This window comes from Erithacus rubecula (genome assembly GCF_903797595.1).
Source record: "Erithacus rubecula genome assembly, chromosome: 4".
Taxonomy (NCBI): Eukaryota; Metazoa; Chordata; class Aves; order Passeriformes; family Muscicapidae; genus Erithacus; species Erithacus rubecula.
The window spans coordinates 8,246,743-8,263,870 of record NC_136686.1 but is presented as its reverse complement, the minus strand read 5'-3'; the positions used below and the strand labels follow the sequence as shown (position 1 = coordinate 8,263,870).

At 39.2% G+C, this 17,128-nt stretch overlaps 1 protein-coding gene across 1 annotated transcript in view; it reads left to right on the top strand.

The window, feature by feature from the left end:
- Window positions 1–17,128, top strand: part of ANO2 (anoctamin 2) — a 154,156-nt gene that overhangs the window by 127,677 nt on the left and 9,351 nt on the right. The window contains 4 exon segments of the mRNA XM_079303102.1: window positions 846–946; window positions 8,299–8,447; window positions 16,070–16,222; window positions 16,329–16,381. Coding sequence (XP_079159228.1) covers window positions 846–946; window positions 8,299–8,447; window positions 16,070–16,222; window positions 16,329–16,381 — 456 coding nt within the window.

The following is a 17,128-nucleotide window of genomic DNA, read 5'->3' as shown; positions in this document are numbered from 1 at the left end:
CAAATTACAAATAAAATCCCTTACACAAAGAAATGTGTGTACAGTGCTCGGTGGACTACAGACAACAGGGGAAAAATAGAAAACACATGCTAAAACAAGAGGTTAAATCTTCAACTTGAATAGGCAAAACCCAGGGTTTCCATCTAAGGCAACTTTATATTCTTTCTTTCTGCAGTTTTGATTATTTCATGGTCTTTCTTAGGTGAAGCTTCACCATTTCTGTGCTTCCCAATTGGGCACTAAGGTACAAACATTCCATGATTTGCTTGAGGCCCTTGGCAAGTGTGAATCTGGCTTCCCATTCTGCAGATCCCTGGAAGTTTGGCAATTTTAATAGCTTAAAAACCTGGAGCCATTTTGTGCTAAACCTATAAACATCTCTTTTTTAAAAAAAAAACAATCCCTCATGAATGGGATTGCTATGGGTATTCCCTTGAAAGCTGAGAGATGTACTCAAGGTTTGACAATAAAGCTGACATAAAAATCTTTGCAAGATTGAAGGTTTTCCTTCCCCCCTGGGAGATATCAGGTTGAAAGAGTATTGGCGATCCTGCATTATGTTTATTACATTGATTATATAGTAAATATTTTTAAAGGAAGTATAGGAGCCTCAGAGCACAACGAGTTGTTTCAGAGCTCTACATTTTTTCCATAATGCAATTTTATGGGTGGAGATGAAATACCTTGCCAAGCACAGATTTGCTTTGATGGATGAACTCCATGATCCCACACAGATTGGTGGCAGGGACAGTGTCCACATGGAGACACTGAGAGCTCTCCCAAGAGAGTATTTTTAAATTAATTCTCTTAATCCCTTCACACTCTCTGGTTTTGTATAATTGCAGTGTGCTCCAGGAGGGTGTCTGATGGAACTCTGCATTCAGCTGAGCATCATCATGCTTGGAAAGCAACTGATTCAAAACAATCTCTTTGAAATTGGAATCCCGTACGTATCCCGACCTTTTCCATTATGTGTTATTCCTATGGCACAGTAAATCAATGCCTTGATCCTTATTCAGCTAAAAGGGGCTTTTGCTATGCCTTCAGTGGGTTCTAATTGAATGTGATGATAAATCATGTTTTTGGTTGTGGTGGAATGATCTGGTTGTATTTTATGTTGAATAATTGGCTATATCTTCACTAAATGGCTTAAAAAATGATGGAATATATGAAATAATTGATTTAAATTAATTTTAGTAACCAGGGAAAACAGGCAAGGTATGATAGATCTCCTGGGATGTTTCAGAGAAGCTTTTAGAACAGCAGCATTGAATACAAATTAGCACAAAGTGGAGGGGAGATAGTGTGGGGGAAAGCAATAGCCCATAAAAGATGTTAAAATCTATTACTTGATCTATGACTGTTTTATGGGTTTAGGGATGAAATCCACACATTTCCAAGGTGCCTTTATGTCATTCAGTGATGATGCAGGAGCAAGCAGAGACACTGACAGCTCAGTGCCTTTCTGCCATGGGTTGCTTCAGTGCTCAGTCCCCTGCTCCAAATACAGCAGGAAAACTCTCCCTGCCTCTCACCAGTGCCATGGGGATCCTCAGGCACTGGGAATCCACTGAGAAACTCCTGCTCCTGCCTCTTGGGAGGTTTGCTTTGTGGTGGCACTGGCCTGTGAAATGTTGGAGATTAAGAGTCTGATTTAGACATCTCAGCTCCACTGAAATGAGGCAGAATCTTCCAACTCTGGTGTCAGCGGCTTTTGGGTCACATCTATAAGGCTGTGAAGATGGTAACTAGAAATCAAGAGGAGTGATTCTTAAAAGATATTAAATATATTTCAAATGAGCCCCTTTACTCTCTTTTCTCAGCAAGAACCATTTTTTTTTTTCTTACAAGGAATTTAAATAGAGAGAGAGAAAAAATTCCCAAACAAATCAGATGTAGATTATGGATGGTTTCATTATTCTTGTGTCAAAGTTCAATAGGGAGGCCTGTTTTCTGTCTGCATCTCATTGAGTTTACATTTTATTTTGAGAAAAGAGTGGTAAATCATTCCCAAAATATCTGACATGTTGAAGGCTTAAAGCTTTCTCAGTGTAAACCTGCTGTAATTTGTTTCTCGTCTTCCAAAACTTACTGCTACTGGACTTTTTTAATGGGGATTTTATGATGTTGCAAATACTGTATTTATTATTTTTGACTTATGAAAGCATAGGCTGATCCAGTCCAAACAGAAAGTCATGTCCAATTATTTTTCATTTCCCTCCCTTCCATGCAAGAATGCAATAATTTCATCCCATTTTTCTCCCTCGGATCTGCTCCCCCCACCCTTCAGCCAACAAACTGTGGTGGCCTCAATTTTCAAAACTGTTTAAAAACAAACCTACTTTCATCCTCCCCTTCCTAGATAAATACCTCATTTCAGTCACAGTGCTATCTTGCCATGCTGGAATAAACATATCTGCTTTTCCTTTGCTTGTCTCTATTCCCTAGAAAATTGTGTGTGTGTCTGTTGGGCTCAGCCCTTGTCCTTGAACCTGTTTGCACCAGAAGAATCATTGAGCACTTAATGAAATCAGATTTAGCCTTCTGTTCCTGCATGGACAACTGTGCTGGTGTGGTCTGGATCCTTGAGGGTATCAGCAGCTGCATTTTTCATCCCCTCTTGCCTTGTGCCTCTTTGGAGGGACTGAGAGTTGAGTGAATATCAGATTCTTCCATTGGCTCCCTGTATTTTCACTGTGGGCAGAGTCCAGGTGCTGCCATCAACCATCTCCATATGGAGAGACAGATGGGGATATCATAAATGGTGATTTGCTCCTCAGAATCTGGTGCTGTCTCTGTACATCTGTAGCATGGAAGCACCTCTCTGCTGAGTTATCTGATAACACTCATCAAAAATGTTTTCTTCCTCACTGAAGTATCAGAATTTCAAGTTTCTTTTTTTAGGAAACCTTTTGATTTCTTTCACCAGAAAATCTAAGGTGTTTTAGTTGATTTAAGAAATCCCAAATCCCATTTTCTTCTATTTCTCCTCAAAAAATACTGGTAAGTAGATGATAGAGTAAGTTTGAAAACAACAGTCATCCTTTATGTTCCTAGAACCCCAAACTGGAAAGAATTGGAAAGCATCTTTCCATGTCTTCATTCTGCTTTATCCATGGTCAGAACTGGCTGAGGAGAGAAACTTCAGATGACTGCCCTGCATTTTTGGGGTCATGGGGGACACATCCTTGCTTTTCCCTTCAATGTTTCTGTAGAAACTGCTGCCACAGCTATGATAGATGTAACTGCTGGTCTCCTAAGCCCTGTGTGATTTCTCTTTTTTTTTTTTTCTTTTTTTAATTTCTGCATCCAGCAATAGCAAACCAGCTAGCTAAATGCAACAAGATTTGAATTATAGAAAACTGGGCCCTCTTGAACTGAAATGTGTGTTCTGTGGGGCTGGAATTCACAAGTTTAACAGATGTAAATATGCCACAGTTCACTCAGATGTGTCACATACCATCATTCTTTTACTGTTGCCACAGGAATTAACCCTAAAAGGCTGCAGGGCTTGAAAACCTTAACCCAGAGTTCTTTTAAGACTCTTTTTATTCAGTTCTGGCTTTTTCTGAACTTATTGGGAAAAAAAAAAACCAAAACCCATCCATGTGGTTATTCTATTACTCTCTGTCTTTGACCTTGGTGCTAAACCCTTAGGGTGAAATCCTGGTCCTATTGAAGTGAACAGCAAAACTATTGAATTTAGTGAGGCCATGGTTGTGGCCCTTTTATTCAGCATCAATTTTCATCACTTCCTTCAAAATACGCATAAATATGCCAGATGAGAATACCAAGAGTTAATAAAATCCATTTAAGACACCCTTTCATAGCTATTATCTCTTATGTTGTTTCTCACTTTTACTAAATTATTCTTAATTAAAGATTTGGGTGGTGTTTTTTGCCTTCTTTTTCTTTTTCCTGTTTTTTATTGTTGTTGTTTTGCTCTGATTGAGAAACTAATAAACCCCAAACACAACTGAAACTCCTGTAGAATCCAGGATATCTGAGTGTGCCAAGGAAGCATGGCTGTACCAAAAATTTGTGGGAGAACAAGAAGTTTAGATATCGTTGTTCTCCTCCTTCCTCCTTGCACCCGTGAATGTGAGAAAGTATTTCTTTATGTGAACAGACTGTAGGAATATGACTGAAGAAAAGCCTGGATCTTCAGTATTCCTTCCCAAAAGCAGGAAAGAAAATTGGAGACACAAGGGTCATTGCTCTTCCTTTTCTCCAGATACAAGTGCTCCAGCTACTCAACCTAAAAACCTTTTTTGTTTAGCTTCCTCCTTTTTCCTACAGATCAACAAACATCACCTGGAAGGAGAGCCTTAAAAAAACCTACCTGTTTTAAATAATCCTTTGTTCCTGTCAGCTGGATTCTGTTCTCTGTCTTTTCCAGTGAAACCTTAACATGCATCTCTGTTCTAGCAAGTATTCATAGAATCATGGAATCACAGAATGGTTTGGTCTGGAAGGAACCTTAAAGATCTCCCAGTTCCATCCCCTGCCATGGCAGGGACACCTTCCACTATCCCAGGTTGCTCAGAGCCCCGTCCAGCCTGTCCTGGAACACTGACAGAGATGGGGCAGCCACAGCTGCTCTGGGGAACCTGTGCCAGGGCATCAGCACCTTCACAAGAAAGGATTTTCTTCCCACATCCCATGTAAACCTGCTCTCTGTCAGTGTGAAGCCATTGCCCCTTTCCCTGCACTCCATCCCTTATCAACAGTCTCTCTCCATCATCCCTGTAAGTTCCCTTCAGGCACTGGAAGGCTCAATTAAATCCCCTTGGTGTCTTCTTTTCTCCTGCCTGAACAATCCCAGTTGTACAGCCACTGAAGATGAAAACACCTGTGCCAACAAAGTCATTTTCCTGCACCTGTCCTCTTTCAACTTGCCCTCCAGATGTCCCACCTCTTCAGCCTCTATCCATTCCACTCTGTGTCACTCCACAAATTTTTCATTTTTCCCAAGTCATCATCATTCTTCCTCCTAGATGCCCAAATCCAGCTGTTCCTTCTTATTGTATCAATAGAGAAACTGTTGAATCATCTCTCTGATTTTTGAAAAGGAGCCTTCATCTAATCACCATGTGCTTACAGCCCAGCTAGGATCACTTGGGGCTTTATTTCTCTCTTTTCATCATATTTTTTCTCAGAAGCTCGAGGGTTTTTGACAGGTGGGGCTTTTATGCTCATTTCAGATGCTTGTTAATGTGCATAATGCAGTGCTTATTGGTTATACTGGAAATTACAATCAGCATAATACAGGCATGTTCCCACCTCTTACCTAACACAATAATTTGGTGTCAATCCCTTGTGAGATGCTGCAATGTCATTTTTAACTGCTCTAGACACATCCTGACAAAAATCTGTTCATTTTCTTTTCCTCTCATCTTGCATTCATTCTTCTGACTTGCTGTTCAGTGTCCTCAAGGATGCACCTTGCTTTTTGACATTCCCTGGCAAAAGGAGCAGAAATAATGAGTATTCTACAGCTCTACAGTTTCCCCTCTTTGCCCAGATCTGTATGGAGCTATGAAACTTTGCTGCATGAGCCTCTCCAGCCAAAAGCTGCTGGGACACTTGTGCTGAGTGGGCAAACCTACCTCTTCCTCACTGTGGGGGGGCTGCCTGGCAGGAACAAATCAGAAGCTAAAAGAACTCTTTTTCTGTCAATCTACTTTAAAAATGTTGATCTAGGTAATTTAGAAACAGGCTTTGAACAGAAGCATTTAAAAAGCCTATTTGGTTTCAGCATCACAATCATAAGTACAGATAAAGGGTTCTGCAAAACTCATTTTCATTGCCCTACTGCTGTGTAGCTGGGGAATAACTCCCTGCAAATCCCTCTTCTCTGTTCCTTTACCTTTCTGAAACATTTCTGCTTGGTCTCAAACTTCACATGCTTGGATATGACACAAAGATACATTTTTTTTTTGTGGAAAATTTGAAATAATTGGTTTGGCTTGCTTTCAGTCAGTTGATCTTTCAAAAAAATACATACAATGAAGAATACAGACACTCTTCAAAGCTGAACTCCAAATGGTTAAAGGTGCTGTTCCTACTGCCTGGCTTAGAGATAACCAGATGAAAAATTAAAAATTATTCTGAACAATTGAGCCCTTAATTTGGTGTATTCCCAAATAAACATTAAAAACAACAACAATTGTTTTAGTTACTAGGTTCTTATGGGAGGTGTGTGTGTGCATTAAACCCCAGAACTGGATTCTGTGGTGCTGTAGCTGAAGGATTAGATCACATGTGCATGGACTTCACATCTAAACACATCCAAATTTTATCTCAGCTGCTACTGTGCTGTGACAATGAGATGATCTTCACTCTCATCTGCCCACAGAAGTGTGAGGGACATTTATAGCTTCTATAATTTCATTGGAACAGAATCAGCACTGTCTTGAACTTACTGTTCACCATCCTTTGAGAGTCACTCACATCAGGAAATTAATAGGGATATGTTGGAAGAGCATCCTGGGAATTCTTTGATTGTTTTAAATCCTGCCCCCTCTGATTGCTATATCACCTCTGTCACAAACAAGTTCCCTTGGCTGCCATAAAGGCAGAGAGGGAGAAAGGGAATTTTAGTGTCTTGAAATGGCTGAGTTTGCATGATGTGGGAAGTAAATGTCTTTGTAAGGATTCATCTAATTCTGTCTCATGAAGCATTTTTTATTTCACCCAACCCTTTCATTAAAATTGTGTAATTTGAGCATCCTGGGTACCAGTAATGCCAAAGTACTGATGATGCTGCCATCAGATCTGTGAGCTACATCTTCCTTCCACCTCAAACAAAAGCTGCAGTTGTCCTGTTGATTTTTGAAACTTTATGATCCAGGGTCTGAGAGTAGTTTGCTGCTTGATGCAATCTAGACCTGTTTAAAGAGTGTCTTCCACTCCCCAATTCCTCCATACTGATGATTAATGGAATAGGTCCTGTGGACACTGGTAGGTGCAGGAATTCCTCAGTCACTGTTCGAACACAGTGATCCCATGGCTCTGTATAAATTTGGGAATGAAGTAATAAACCCACACAGCAAAGTCTTTATTGTGTTTGCCAGCTTTTGTTCCTCAGCCTTGCTCTGCTACTGAAGTCAGGGTCCAGGAAAGTGGTTCTGCTTCCCTGGAGGTCCAAAGGAAAACCCCTTCCCCCAAATATTCCTGTATCCAGGCCACACACCTACAGTTCAAAGGGTTTATCACAAGCTGTGGGGGAAGAGTTTGTGGGAGAGCCCTGCTTACACTACTAGCAAAACATCACTGGAATTAGTCTGGATCTCCACTCATGGCACATATGTGAAGAACTGTAAAATAGTGCTTTATGTTTCTGTGGAAGATAAGTATCATCTGCAAAAGAAAGATATGCAATAAGTATAAATCTGACTATTTTACGCTAATTTAACTGTATTTTGCTGTCTTGATTTTGAAGAAATATCTCATTCTACTCTGGTTTTCCAAGGGAAATTCTCTGTGTGTAAAATAGCATGAAGTTGCTGATGCATATGGATTTAAAATATCATCGGAGGTGGACATTGGGAAAACTTTACTCTTAATTTAGAAATTATTCATTTTACTCTAATTTATTTGTCAGAATCATTAAATTTGTATACCCACCTCAGTGAGACAGTGATTAATACTGCTATTTGTACTATCAGTACATTCTTGCACTCTCTTTGAAGATAATCCATAATCACAAAACGGCTTGGATTGGAAAGGATCTCGAAACTCATTCAGTTCCAACTCCTTCCAACACCTCCCACTATCCCAGGTTGCTCAGAGCCCCATCCAGTCTGGCCTTGAACACTTCCAGGGATGGGGCAACCACAGATTCTCTGGGCAACCCATTAATGTTTGCTAATTTTTTTACCCTAAAATTCTATTATATTAGAAGTTTCCAATTTTTATAGTGAGATAAAAGAGTGCCTGTAGTAGAAATGTGGAATGAAACCATTAGATTTTGTATTTTGTTAAAGGAGAAGTGCTCAGTGTGTTGTTCTTGAGAGTGCTAGATACTAATATTATTTAGGTCCAAAGATCTTCAGGAAGATCCCCTTGGAATATGCATCTAGAGAGAAAAATAATTGTAAGGTAATGGATTCAACTCCAGTAGCTTGTACCTGTCAAGGAAAAACATCAGAACTTCCCAGGGTAGTGTAAACTCTCCCTGTGATGGACCAAAGTAACACAAGATTAATTTTGTGCTGCTGTGCAAAGACTTGGGACAAAACTTCTAGTGAAAAAAAAACCCCAAACTGACTTGGTTCAATCAACTTTATTCCTCAGGAAGCTCAAAAAGCTGTTCAGGAAGCTGAAGGATGAAAGAACTGAGGTAAAGGAAATGGACACCAACCAATCAAAGGACCCTCAGCAATGGGATCTCGACTACATCTTGGAACCTTTCACTGGGCTGACTCCAGAATACATGGAAATGAGTAAGTTTTGAGAATTTCCTTTCCCTTTCTGCAATAACCATGGCTTTACAAAGGACTGTGTGTCAGAGGTGGTCATGAGAAAGGGGGAAAATAACCCCAGCACTTGTAGTTTGCAGAAATTCCATGTGAGCCAGCTGGGCTATGAGACACAGAGAAATAATGAATAATCCCAGTATCTCTTAATACTTCTGCTGTCAGATTCGAGGGTTCCCAGCTGAAAAAAGTGCATAGAAACCATTTGGCCACAGAATCAATAGCTCTGGTTAGGTGGGATCTCTGGAGATCATCTGGTCCAACCTTTGCTCAAAGCAGGGTCAGCTAGAGTATGTTGCTCAGAGACTTGGGTTTTGAGTATTTCCAGGGATGGAGACTCAATAATTTTTCCATTATTTGATCACCATTACATTTTTTAATGTTTTAGTTGCATTCCCAACATTTACATTGGTGCCCTGTACCTCTTGTCCTTTCACTGGGTGCCCTAGAGAAGATTTTACCTCTGTCTTCTCCAGCCTGCCACGTGGGTAAGATCTCCTGAGCCTTCTTTTCCTGTGGTACAGCAATCCCAGTGCTCTCAGCTTCTCCTTGATGCTCAGATCCTTTACCTCAACCATCTTAATGGCTCTCCAGTGGATTCACTGCAGTGTGTCCATGTTTTTCTGCTACTGGGGAGCACAGCCCTGTAGCTGCCTCATGAATGGACCCTGGAGAGGCAGGGAAGGAGAAAGCAGGAATGCTGTGGGTAGGGGAGTAGAAAGGAGAGAAATAATCCATGCAAACCCAAGCTTCAGGAAACACAAGAATTCAGGGAGAAGCACAATGGGCATGGTATCTAAAACCAGACATCTGTTAAATATTGAATGTGGCAACTCCTGTTTTAATAAATCACTATTCTCAAAATATCTAAAGGAGAAGGCATTTTATGGCAAAAAATTAAATACCATTCATGGTTTATCTCTCTATACAGAAAAAGTCTTGGTTTGTACTTACAATTTTTTATCTAATTAAAAATTGATACATGAAAATTTACAGAATGGTAGATTTATATAATTCTATAAATTTATAAGTGTACACAAGTAATTTCTCATGACAGCAGATTTGGGGATGTGTTATTAATATGTTTAGGACCCCAACCCTGCCCTCTGTAGTGCCATCAGGAATCCCTCACCTCCCATTATCTCCCTCTTAATTGTTCCAACTCACCTTAGGATCTTGTTTGTGTTCCCACTTCTATTTCCTTATCTCCTTATGCACATGGTGATACTTTGTTGAAGAGTTATCCTTTAGGAGAGATTTTTTTCCCATTAATTACTCCAGCCCAAGATGATTTTTCTTCCTGTTAATTTTAGCCTCTTAGCAATTTTTAATGAAATTGTGAATTGTGAAATTGTGAAAAAAATAGACATTTTTTCCCTGCAAAAATTTTTATGCTCAGGAATAACTCAGAAATATCTGCATTTTAACAACTCAAATTTCTTGGTTAGTTAGGTCTAAGGACAAGGAACTTTAGTTACCAGTAACAAATGTATACTGAAGTTTGTCAACACTGCTTGGGTTTGCTGTCAGTGACCTTGATTCTGCTGTGGGAAAAGTGATGCTCCAATGTTGTGAGTTTGAACATAATTTCCAAAATTTCAATTTGTTTTAAGGGTTCATTTAAGATCACCTATTCAGGAAGGAAAGAGGTCAGTAGTCTGTCCTTCAATGAAGAAAAGCTACAGTGGGACTTTCCTTGCCTGTGTTTTGACTTCAGAGTGCCTCTTGGAGCTCCCATAGTTAGCCATTTGTTATGCTGCCCTGTAGGGAACTGTTTGGGATTTTTTAATTTTAGGAACAAGTTCTAGAAATTGCCAAGATGAGTTAAATCATGGCCACTGAAATGAGTAAGTGAATGTGTTTACAAATAAATAAAAAGAAAGAAATGCAGCGGTGCCACCATAGTCTGTTCCAGGGAAGTGAACCCAGCCTCAAGCCTGCCAAAGTTTGGACAAAGCTCTCAGGAACATGGTGGCATTCTTGGGCTGTCCTGTGCAGGGCTGACTTGGGATAATCCATGATTCTATTCCATGGCTCTGACATGTAGGGTCAGGGTTTAAGCTACTGATGTTATAAATCACTGGACACTAAGCCTGTAATTAAGCTCAGTCCCTTGTGCCAGGATCATAAACCACGGCGAGCACCGCAGCCTGCAGCCACTCAGGGATGATTCAGGGAGAATGAATTATTGATCTAAACATTTGTTTACAACAGGAGGATGAACTTCCCAAGTACAGAAACCTTGCAGTGTGCCAAGCTGTGCCCTGCCTGTGGGATTTGCAGACAAATGTGCAGCAGATGAAAGCCAAGCTGCACCTCCCCAGCCCCAGTTGCTGCCCTGGGTCCACATCCCTGCTCTCAGCTGTCAGATCCACTGCTCAGACCACCCACGCTGGCAGGAAGCACTTGGTGCAGCTCAGCACTGAACCTGTCAGCTGGGATTGTTAAGAGGCAGCTCAGCAGATTATTTACCTATTTCTCCACTTTTGAGTTGGGACAGTGGGAAAGGAAGGAAAGCAGATTTCTTTTTTCTCCAAAAAGGCAGGGTTACTGGAATGTAAGAAGAGGTATGATATTAAGGAATAGAGAGAAATCTGGCTGCTGTTTCAGAACTTCTTTCTTAGTTTTCACACTGATTTACTCAGGCAACCTCCCTCAGGCATTGGTGGCAATCTGGAATGAAGCAGCTGAAGGAGGAACTGTAGACAGGACTTGCTGCAGTCTTTGGGTTTCCCCATACACATGGTGATGGGGTTTCATGCACAAGCAGGCAGGTTATGTATTCAAGTGTGAGTAGTCACTACATTCAACTTTGTCCTGCCAGGATGCTCCTACTTTTGAGGATGGATGACATCCTTAGCTAAGACTCTTGCCTCCAGGTCTGCCATTCACTAGGCTGTACCCTAATCACAGGCAGTTATTGCTTTTTATATCCGTATATCCATTCTGTTTTACTCATTTTTGTCCAAACCTGGAGTCTGGTCCTCCTCTACATGGCAAATCCCACATTCCCTTTGCACTTTGTTATAAAGTGATTTAATCCTGCTAAGGCAGCATTTCCCTGAGGGACAGTGTTTGGAGCAGTCTCAGGATGTGTTTTGCAGCATGATGCACCACAGGTAAAGGATTTTTTGAGTATAAGTACCCCACTTAAATTTTGGGATGCTCATTTCCAAGATGCTTACATTTTTGTTCTTATTTCTTATTCTAACAATCCTGAAGAGACTTCCACCTTCTCACTCTCCTAACCCTGCCCTCATTTAAATCACAGAAAGTTCATAGAAATAGTAAGATTTACTGATTTTTTTTAACCTCCTCTATTTTCACATTTGGGAAGTGTGACTCTGTCTTTGTTCACTGGAATTTGTTTCTGCAAAATATCAGTCACTCTAGTCTATGCCTACAAATTTGATTAGCTGTAAGAAGGATTTTTTTTACAATGAGAGTCGTGAAACACTAGTATAGATTGCCCAGAGAGGTGGTGGATGCCCCATCCCTGGAAACATTCCAGGTCACTTTGGATGAAGCTCTGAACAGCAGGATCTAGTTGAAAATCCCTGCTCATTGCAAGGGTTTGGACTGGATGACATTTAAATGTCCCTTTCTGCCCAAACAATTCTATGGATAATAAAATTAATTTTTTAGGGTATGAATCTTTGAATTTGATTTCACCAGCAGACTCTGCTGAGCTTTTTTGTTGTGCAGGCCTTAGCTGTCAATAGTACATCTGCACAAAGACTTGGCTTGTACCAGTGACATTTTTGATGACTGTTTTGATATTAATAACTGATATATTCCTGCATTTCTTAGCAGAGACACTCTTAAAACACTTGAGTGATCAGAAAAATTTTTCTCAAGTAATCCTGAATCAGAAATTGTCACTGTCAACATGTGTCAAATTTGTCCTTAGCACTTCCTGCTTCCAAAACTGTGCAAAGACTTTTGACCTAGGCCAATAAACCATACCATGTGCCTTCCCAAAGTAGGTAGCATGTACAGCAATTTCCTCTTCCACATGGCAGCAAGTTTGCAATGTGTGTAACTGGCCTGCTGTGATAGGAGTTGGCAAGAAATCAATGTTTAGAGTAGCAATAAATATTGCTAATGAAAGAAACTTTATTAAATTGGCTTTAAGAGCAAAATAATGTGCACGAATGTCTGAAATTTATACCACTCATGGTTACTTGAGAAGAAACTGAAATTAGCAATGATTTTCAGATGCCTGTTTCATTTAGTCTTCCCTTCTCTAGCCTAAGCCCTCTAGGAGTCCAAGCTTCATGTGGCAATTAATTAAAAGCATTTTTCCTCAAGGAGAAGTAATAATAAAAGGTTTAGTCATTCAACTTCTGTTTAAAAACAATGGCACAAGAAGAAAATGATCACATCCAATGTCTGTAGCTACTGACTACTATAAGGATTAATTTGAGAGGTTTGGAAGAATTTCCCCTAAAGCAGGAAAAGCCATCAAAAAGGCAATGTGTGAGGCAGAAAAAGAAAAAAAAATCACTGAAAAGAAACCTGCATTTTTCTGTAATCTCTATAATGAGGATGGTTTTGAAAATACCACTGGTGGTTGTGTGTAGGCTTGTTGCATACATTTATTACAGAAGCGTTATAAATTACATCTTTTCCTTAGTTTTTCAGCCAAGTCTGACTGTATTGAAAAGTGTCTTTCTAGAATTTGGAAAGTTGCTTAGCACAAAAGTGATTTTTCCACTGTTTACTTCCAGTAACACAAGATCCTATGACAGATATTACTGATAAAGAAGAAAGAAAAAAAAGCAACAGAATCATAAATAAATACCTTGCCTTAGATTAGTCTTTGATGTAAAAGATCCTTGGGATACTCATGCTACTGAGAGTGTAAATCTTGTAGAAACTGAGTGATCCGCACATGAAGGTTTTGTGCTGGGGACTGATTCTGTGTCTATTTTACAAGAAGAGCAGCCACCACCCTTCAGACCCATAATTTTAGAGCTTTGATTTGTGCACCTTGTCATAGCTTGGAGGCCATACTTGGGGGACAGGGTATGTTGTTGTTGGGCTCAGGTTCTGCTCAAGTCCCGCACATCTTCCTTGAGGAATGGAGTTCTGAGGGGAGCTGTCACCTGAGACACTTCTCTGGGTGCTGTTTGTCCTTCAGAGTTTTTGTCTGGGGCCAGAGGCCAGATGAGGTGTTTCAGATGTGGCACCAGGTGTTGTGAGACTGAGAGACTGGCTCTGAGACCCTGGCCTCTTTCCTGCTCAACTCAGACAGTAAAGGCACCACCAGTGTGTGGTTTGTGCTTTTTCCCTCAGCAAAGGTAGGCTGTGTGTCAGTGATAGCACACCCAGCATCCTGTTTGGATGCCCAGGAGATGTTTCCCATGCCCCTGACTTTACACTGTACCCAGCCTTCAATTGTTTTATTTCCCAGCTTGTGCCACGAGCCTGGGGAATATTAATCTCTCTTTTCTCCAGGATGGGTTACCAGAGGAATAGGAAATCTATGTAACAGGATGGATGGCCAGAAGTCCAGCTCCTGGCACTGCTCTCTTTAGCCTTTTACATGTACATGAACAGAGCTCTTGTGGCATAAATGTGAGTGCAAAAAGGGTGTTTAAGGGTTGACATCAAGTTTTCCAGCCAAAAAAAGGATGTCTTGGTGTCAGCTGTCCTAGATGGAAGAGTGTGAGCATCCTAAAAGTATTTTAAATATTTCCAGTGTGACCAGAGTGGCGTCCATAGAACTCCAGGATGCTGAGATGAGATTCCTTCTGGGATCTGGACAGAGATTCTCTTTGTAATCTATTCAGGTTTGTTTCTAGAAACACTGATCATACTCAGCAAATACCTGTGAGTTGCTGAGGCTATTTGAAGACTCTTCCATTTAATGATTGTTTGCTAATTTGTTACACAAGGCTGTTTAAATTCAGAGTTTGGCTTTGGGATTGCTTTTCTTGCCTGCTTTTTGCATTATTTACACTTTCATCAGAAGGAGTTGAGAAGATTGAAGAGATTTCAAGATGGCCACACAAACACTTCTGGTGCAGAGTTTTCTATGAAGACTTATTTACACAATTATCCAGAAATCCTTTGCATACCTTGAACATTTTTTCATGAACTTGAAAAAAAATTAAACTGCATTTTCCCAGGCAATGAATGAAGGGACTACAAACAACACCAAAGCAAATGTGTGTGTGGTTTATTCTTAAAGCATTGCAAATATTTCTTTTTTTTCCTTTTTTTTTTTTTTTTTTTTTTTTTTTTCAGAATTCTTCCAGTTGTATTACTGCAAAATTCACTTACAACCAAATAAGGCATATTTTGGAGCTATGTATTTCTCTGAGTATTTCACAGTTTTTGGGGGACATAACTTTAACATCTGGTTTTATTTCCTTGTTAATTCCTTTTCCTGACTCTGAACATAAAATAGTTAGGAAAGTATGATTTCGAGGGTAGGATGTTTGTATGATTTGAAAAAGCTCCATCTTAGTGCAGACACTTTATCTCAGAACAAAACAATAATAATGAAACTCTAAAGGCCATATAACTGATAAACAGAGATTTTACTTTCATGAGCAAATATATTGTTCCTGAGATAGGAGAAATATCAGAGGACTTGCAACCTGTACACAAAAAAAAAGATGCAAGTAAGAGAAGGTCCTGGGGAAAACTTTTTCAAGAGTTAGTTGTAGTCTGTGACAACAGTGTCAAAGGAAAATAGTTTAAAGTATAATATTGGGTTGTGTACACAGAATATTTTGCTATTTTCACAAAAAAGTGTGATTCCTCCCTCAGTGGAGAGAGAACTTATACAGGGATCTGCCAAAAAAGTCACAGTAAATATGGCATTTAAACACACTAATACTTTTTGTACACTTATATTTTTTTAACTCTGAGATGTAGATCACAGTCAGATTTATTAGCTTAATATATATATGTATTTATATTTATATTTATATTTATATTTATATTTATATTTATATTTATATTTATATTTATATTAAAAATATATAAATAAATATATAAATACATAATATATAAAAATAAAAATAAAAATATAAAATTCGCCTTTGTTCAGATTTAAAGAGGAGTATTTCTCAACTTGGAGAATATCAATGAGGAGGGATGAGAGAGTAACAAAACATTGGCTTCTACATCCACAGAGACATTTCTGTTCTTGATTTTCACAGGTTTTGCAAAGGAAGCTGGGAAGAAATAGTTGCACCTTGTAGATTTTCTCCTTTTGCTTGATTGTCTATAATTTTCCTTGCAGGGAAAAGGTCAGGAAAGAAACAGCATGGACTAATCAGTTAATTATGTATAAATGCAGAAAAATAGACTCTGAACCCTTTGTCCTTTATTAAATGTATTGTTTCCTTTGGCTTGTGTTTGTGCTAGTAACTTGAAGCTTTATTGGAAACATTCATAAAGCACAGTGACAAACTTGTATCTCTTCATAAGCCTACTCTGGGATATTTATTCCTGGGACCAAACTGGGAAGTGGAATTTTACAGGGTTAGTAATGCACAAAACTCATCAACAACTTGCTGCTCCCTTCAGAAGCTAACAAAAAACGTTGGTTTCTTTTTTTTCCCCCTCCCCAGTTATCCAGTTTGGCTTTGTCACACTCTTTGTTGCCTCCTTCCCTCTGGCCCCTGTCTTTGCTCTTCTGAACAACATCATCGAGGTTCGTCTTGATGCAAAAAAATTTGTTACTGAGCTGAGGAGGCCAGACACAGTGAGAGAAAAAGATATAGGTGAGTGATGAAAGAGCATTGCAGTGAAGATAAGACCAAAAATGCAATCAAAAAAAGAAGAAAAATTTTAATGAACCCATTGATAAGTTTTTTATTTCATTTACAGGTATTTGGTATAACATCTTGAGTGGTATTGGAAAGCTTTCAGTGATCATTAATGTAAGTGTTTGGTTACAACCCTGATCTTGGGAGCTTATATTCTTCCTTCAATGTAATTTAATTTTTTTTATAATTTATTGTTTATTATTGTTTATATTTTATTGTCACTTCAATGCAATTTACAAGTGACATCTAATTTTCTTCAGTTGCTCAAACACAACAGAATACAGATATATTATGTTTATTGTGCTATATGTACTCCCTTAGTAAAATTTTCCTGTATATGCTTTAAGATAAAAAATCTCATGCCCTAGGACTTTAATATTTTCTAGTGGGTGTTTAACTTACAGATCATAACCTCATAGAATTATTTATGTTGGAAATAATACCTTTAAGGTCATTGAATAATAGCAAAGATATTAAAGATATCAAACCCTTTAGAAAGGGAGGTGATTTTCACTACTGAAGGGAGAACTTGTGGAGAGGTGTTATGACATTTCTTTGATAAAATAACTCCCAGCACAACAGCACAGCACTCTAATCCCCTAGAGGGGCAGTTTTGTTTCACTTGGGTGGAGCATTTTTTATTTATGGCTCTGCAGTTTTGAGGATTTAAAGTAGGAAATCTGTGGAACCCTGCACACCCCCATAATCTCACTGTCAGGCACAGATTTCAGCTGTCCAGCACTGAGCTGTGCTGGAGGAGAAAAACTCTGCAGCTTCTTGTTTTTCTCTGAATATACTTTGCAGATTTATGATCCTTTATTAAATGTTTATTTCCTGGGGATTCCATTAAAGTTATACGTT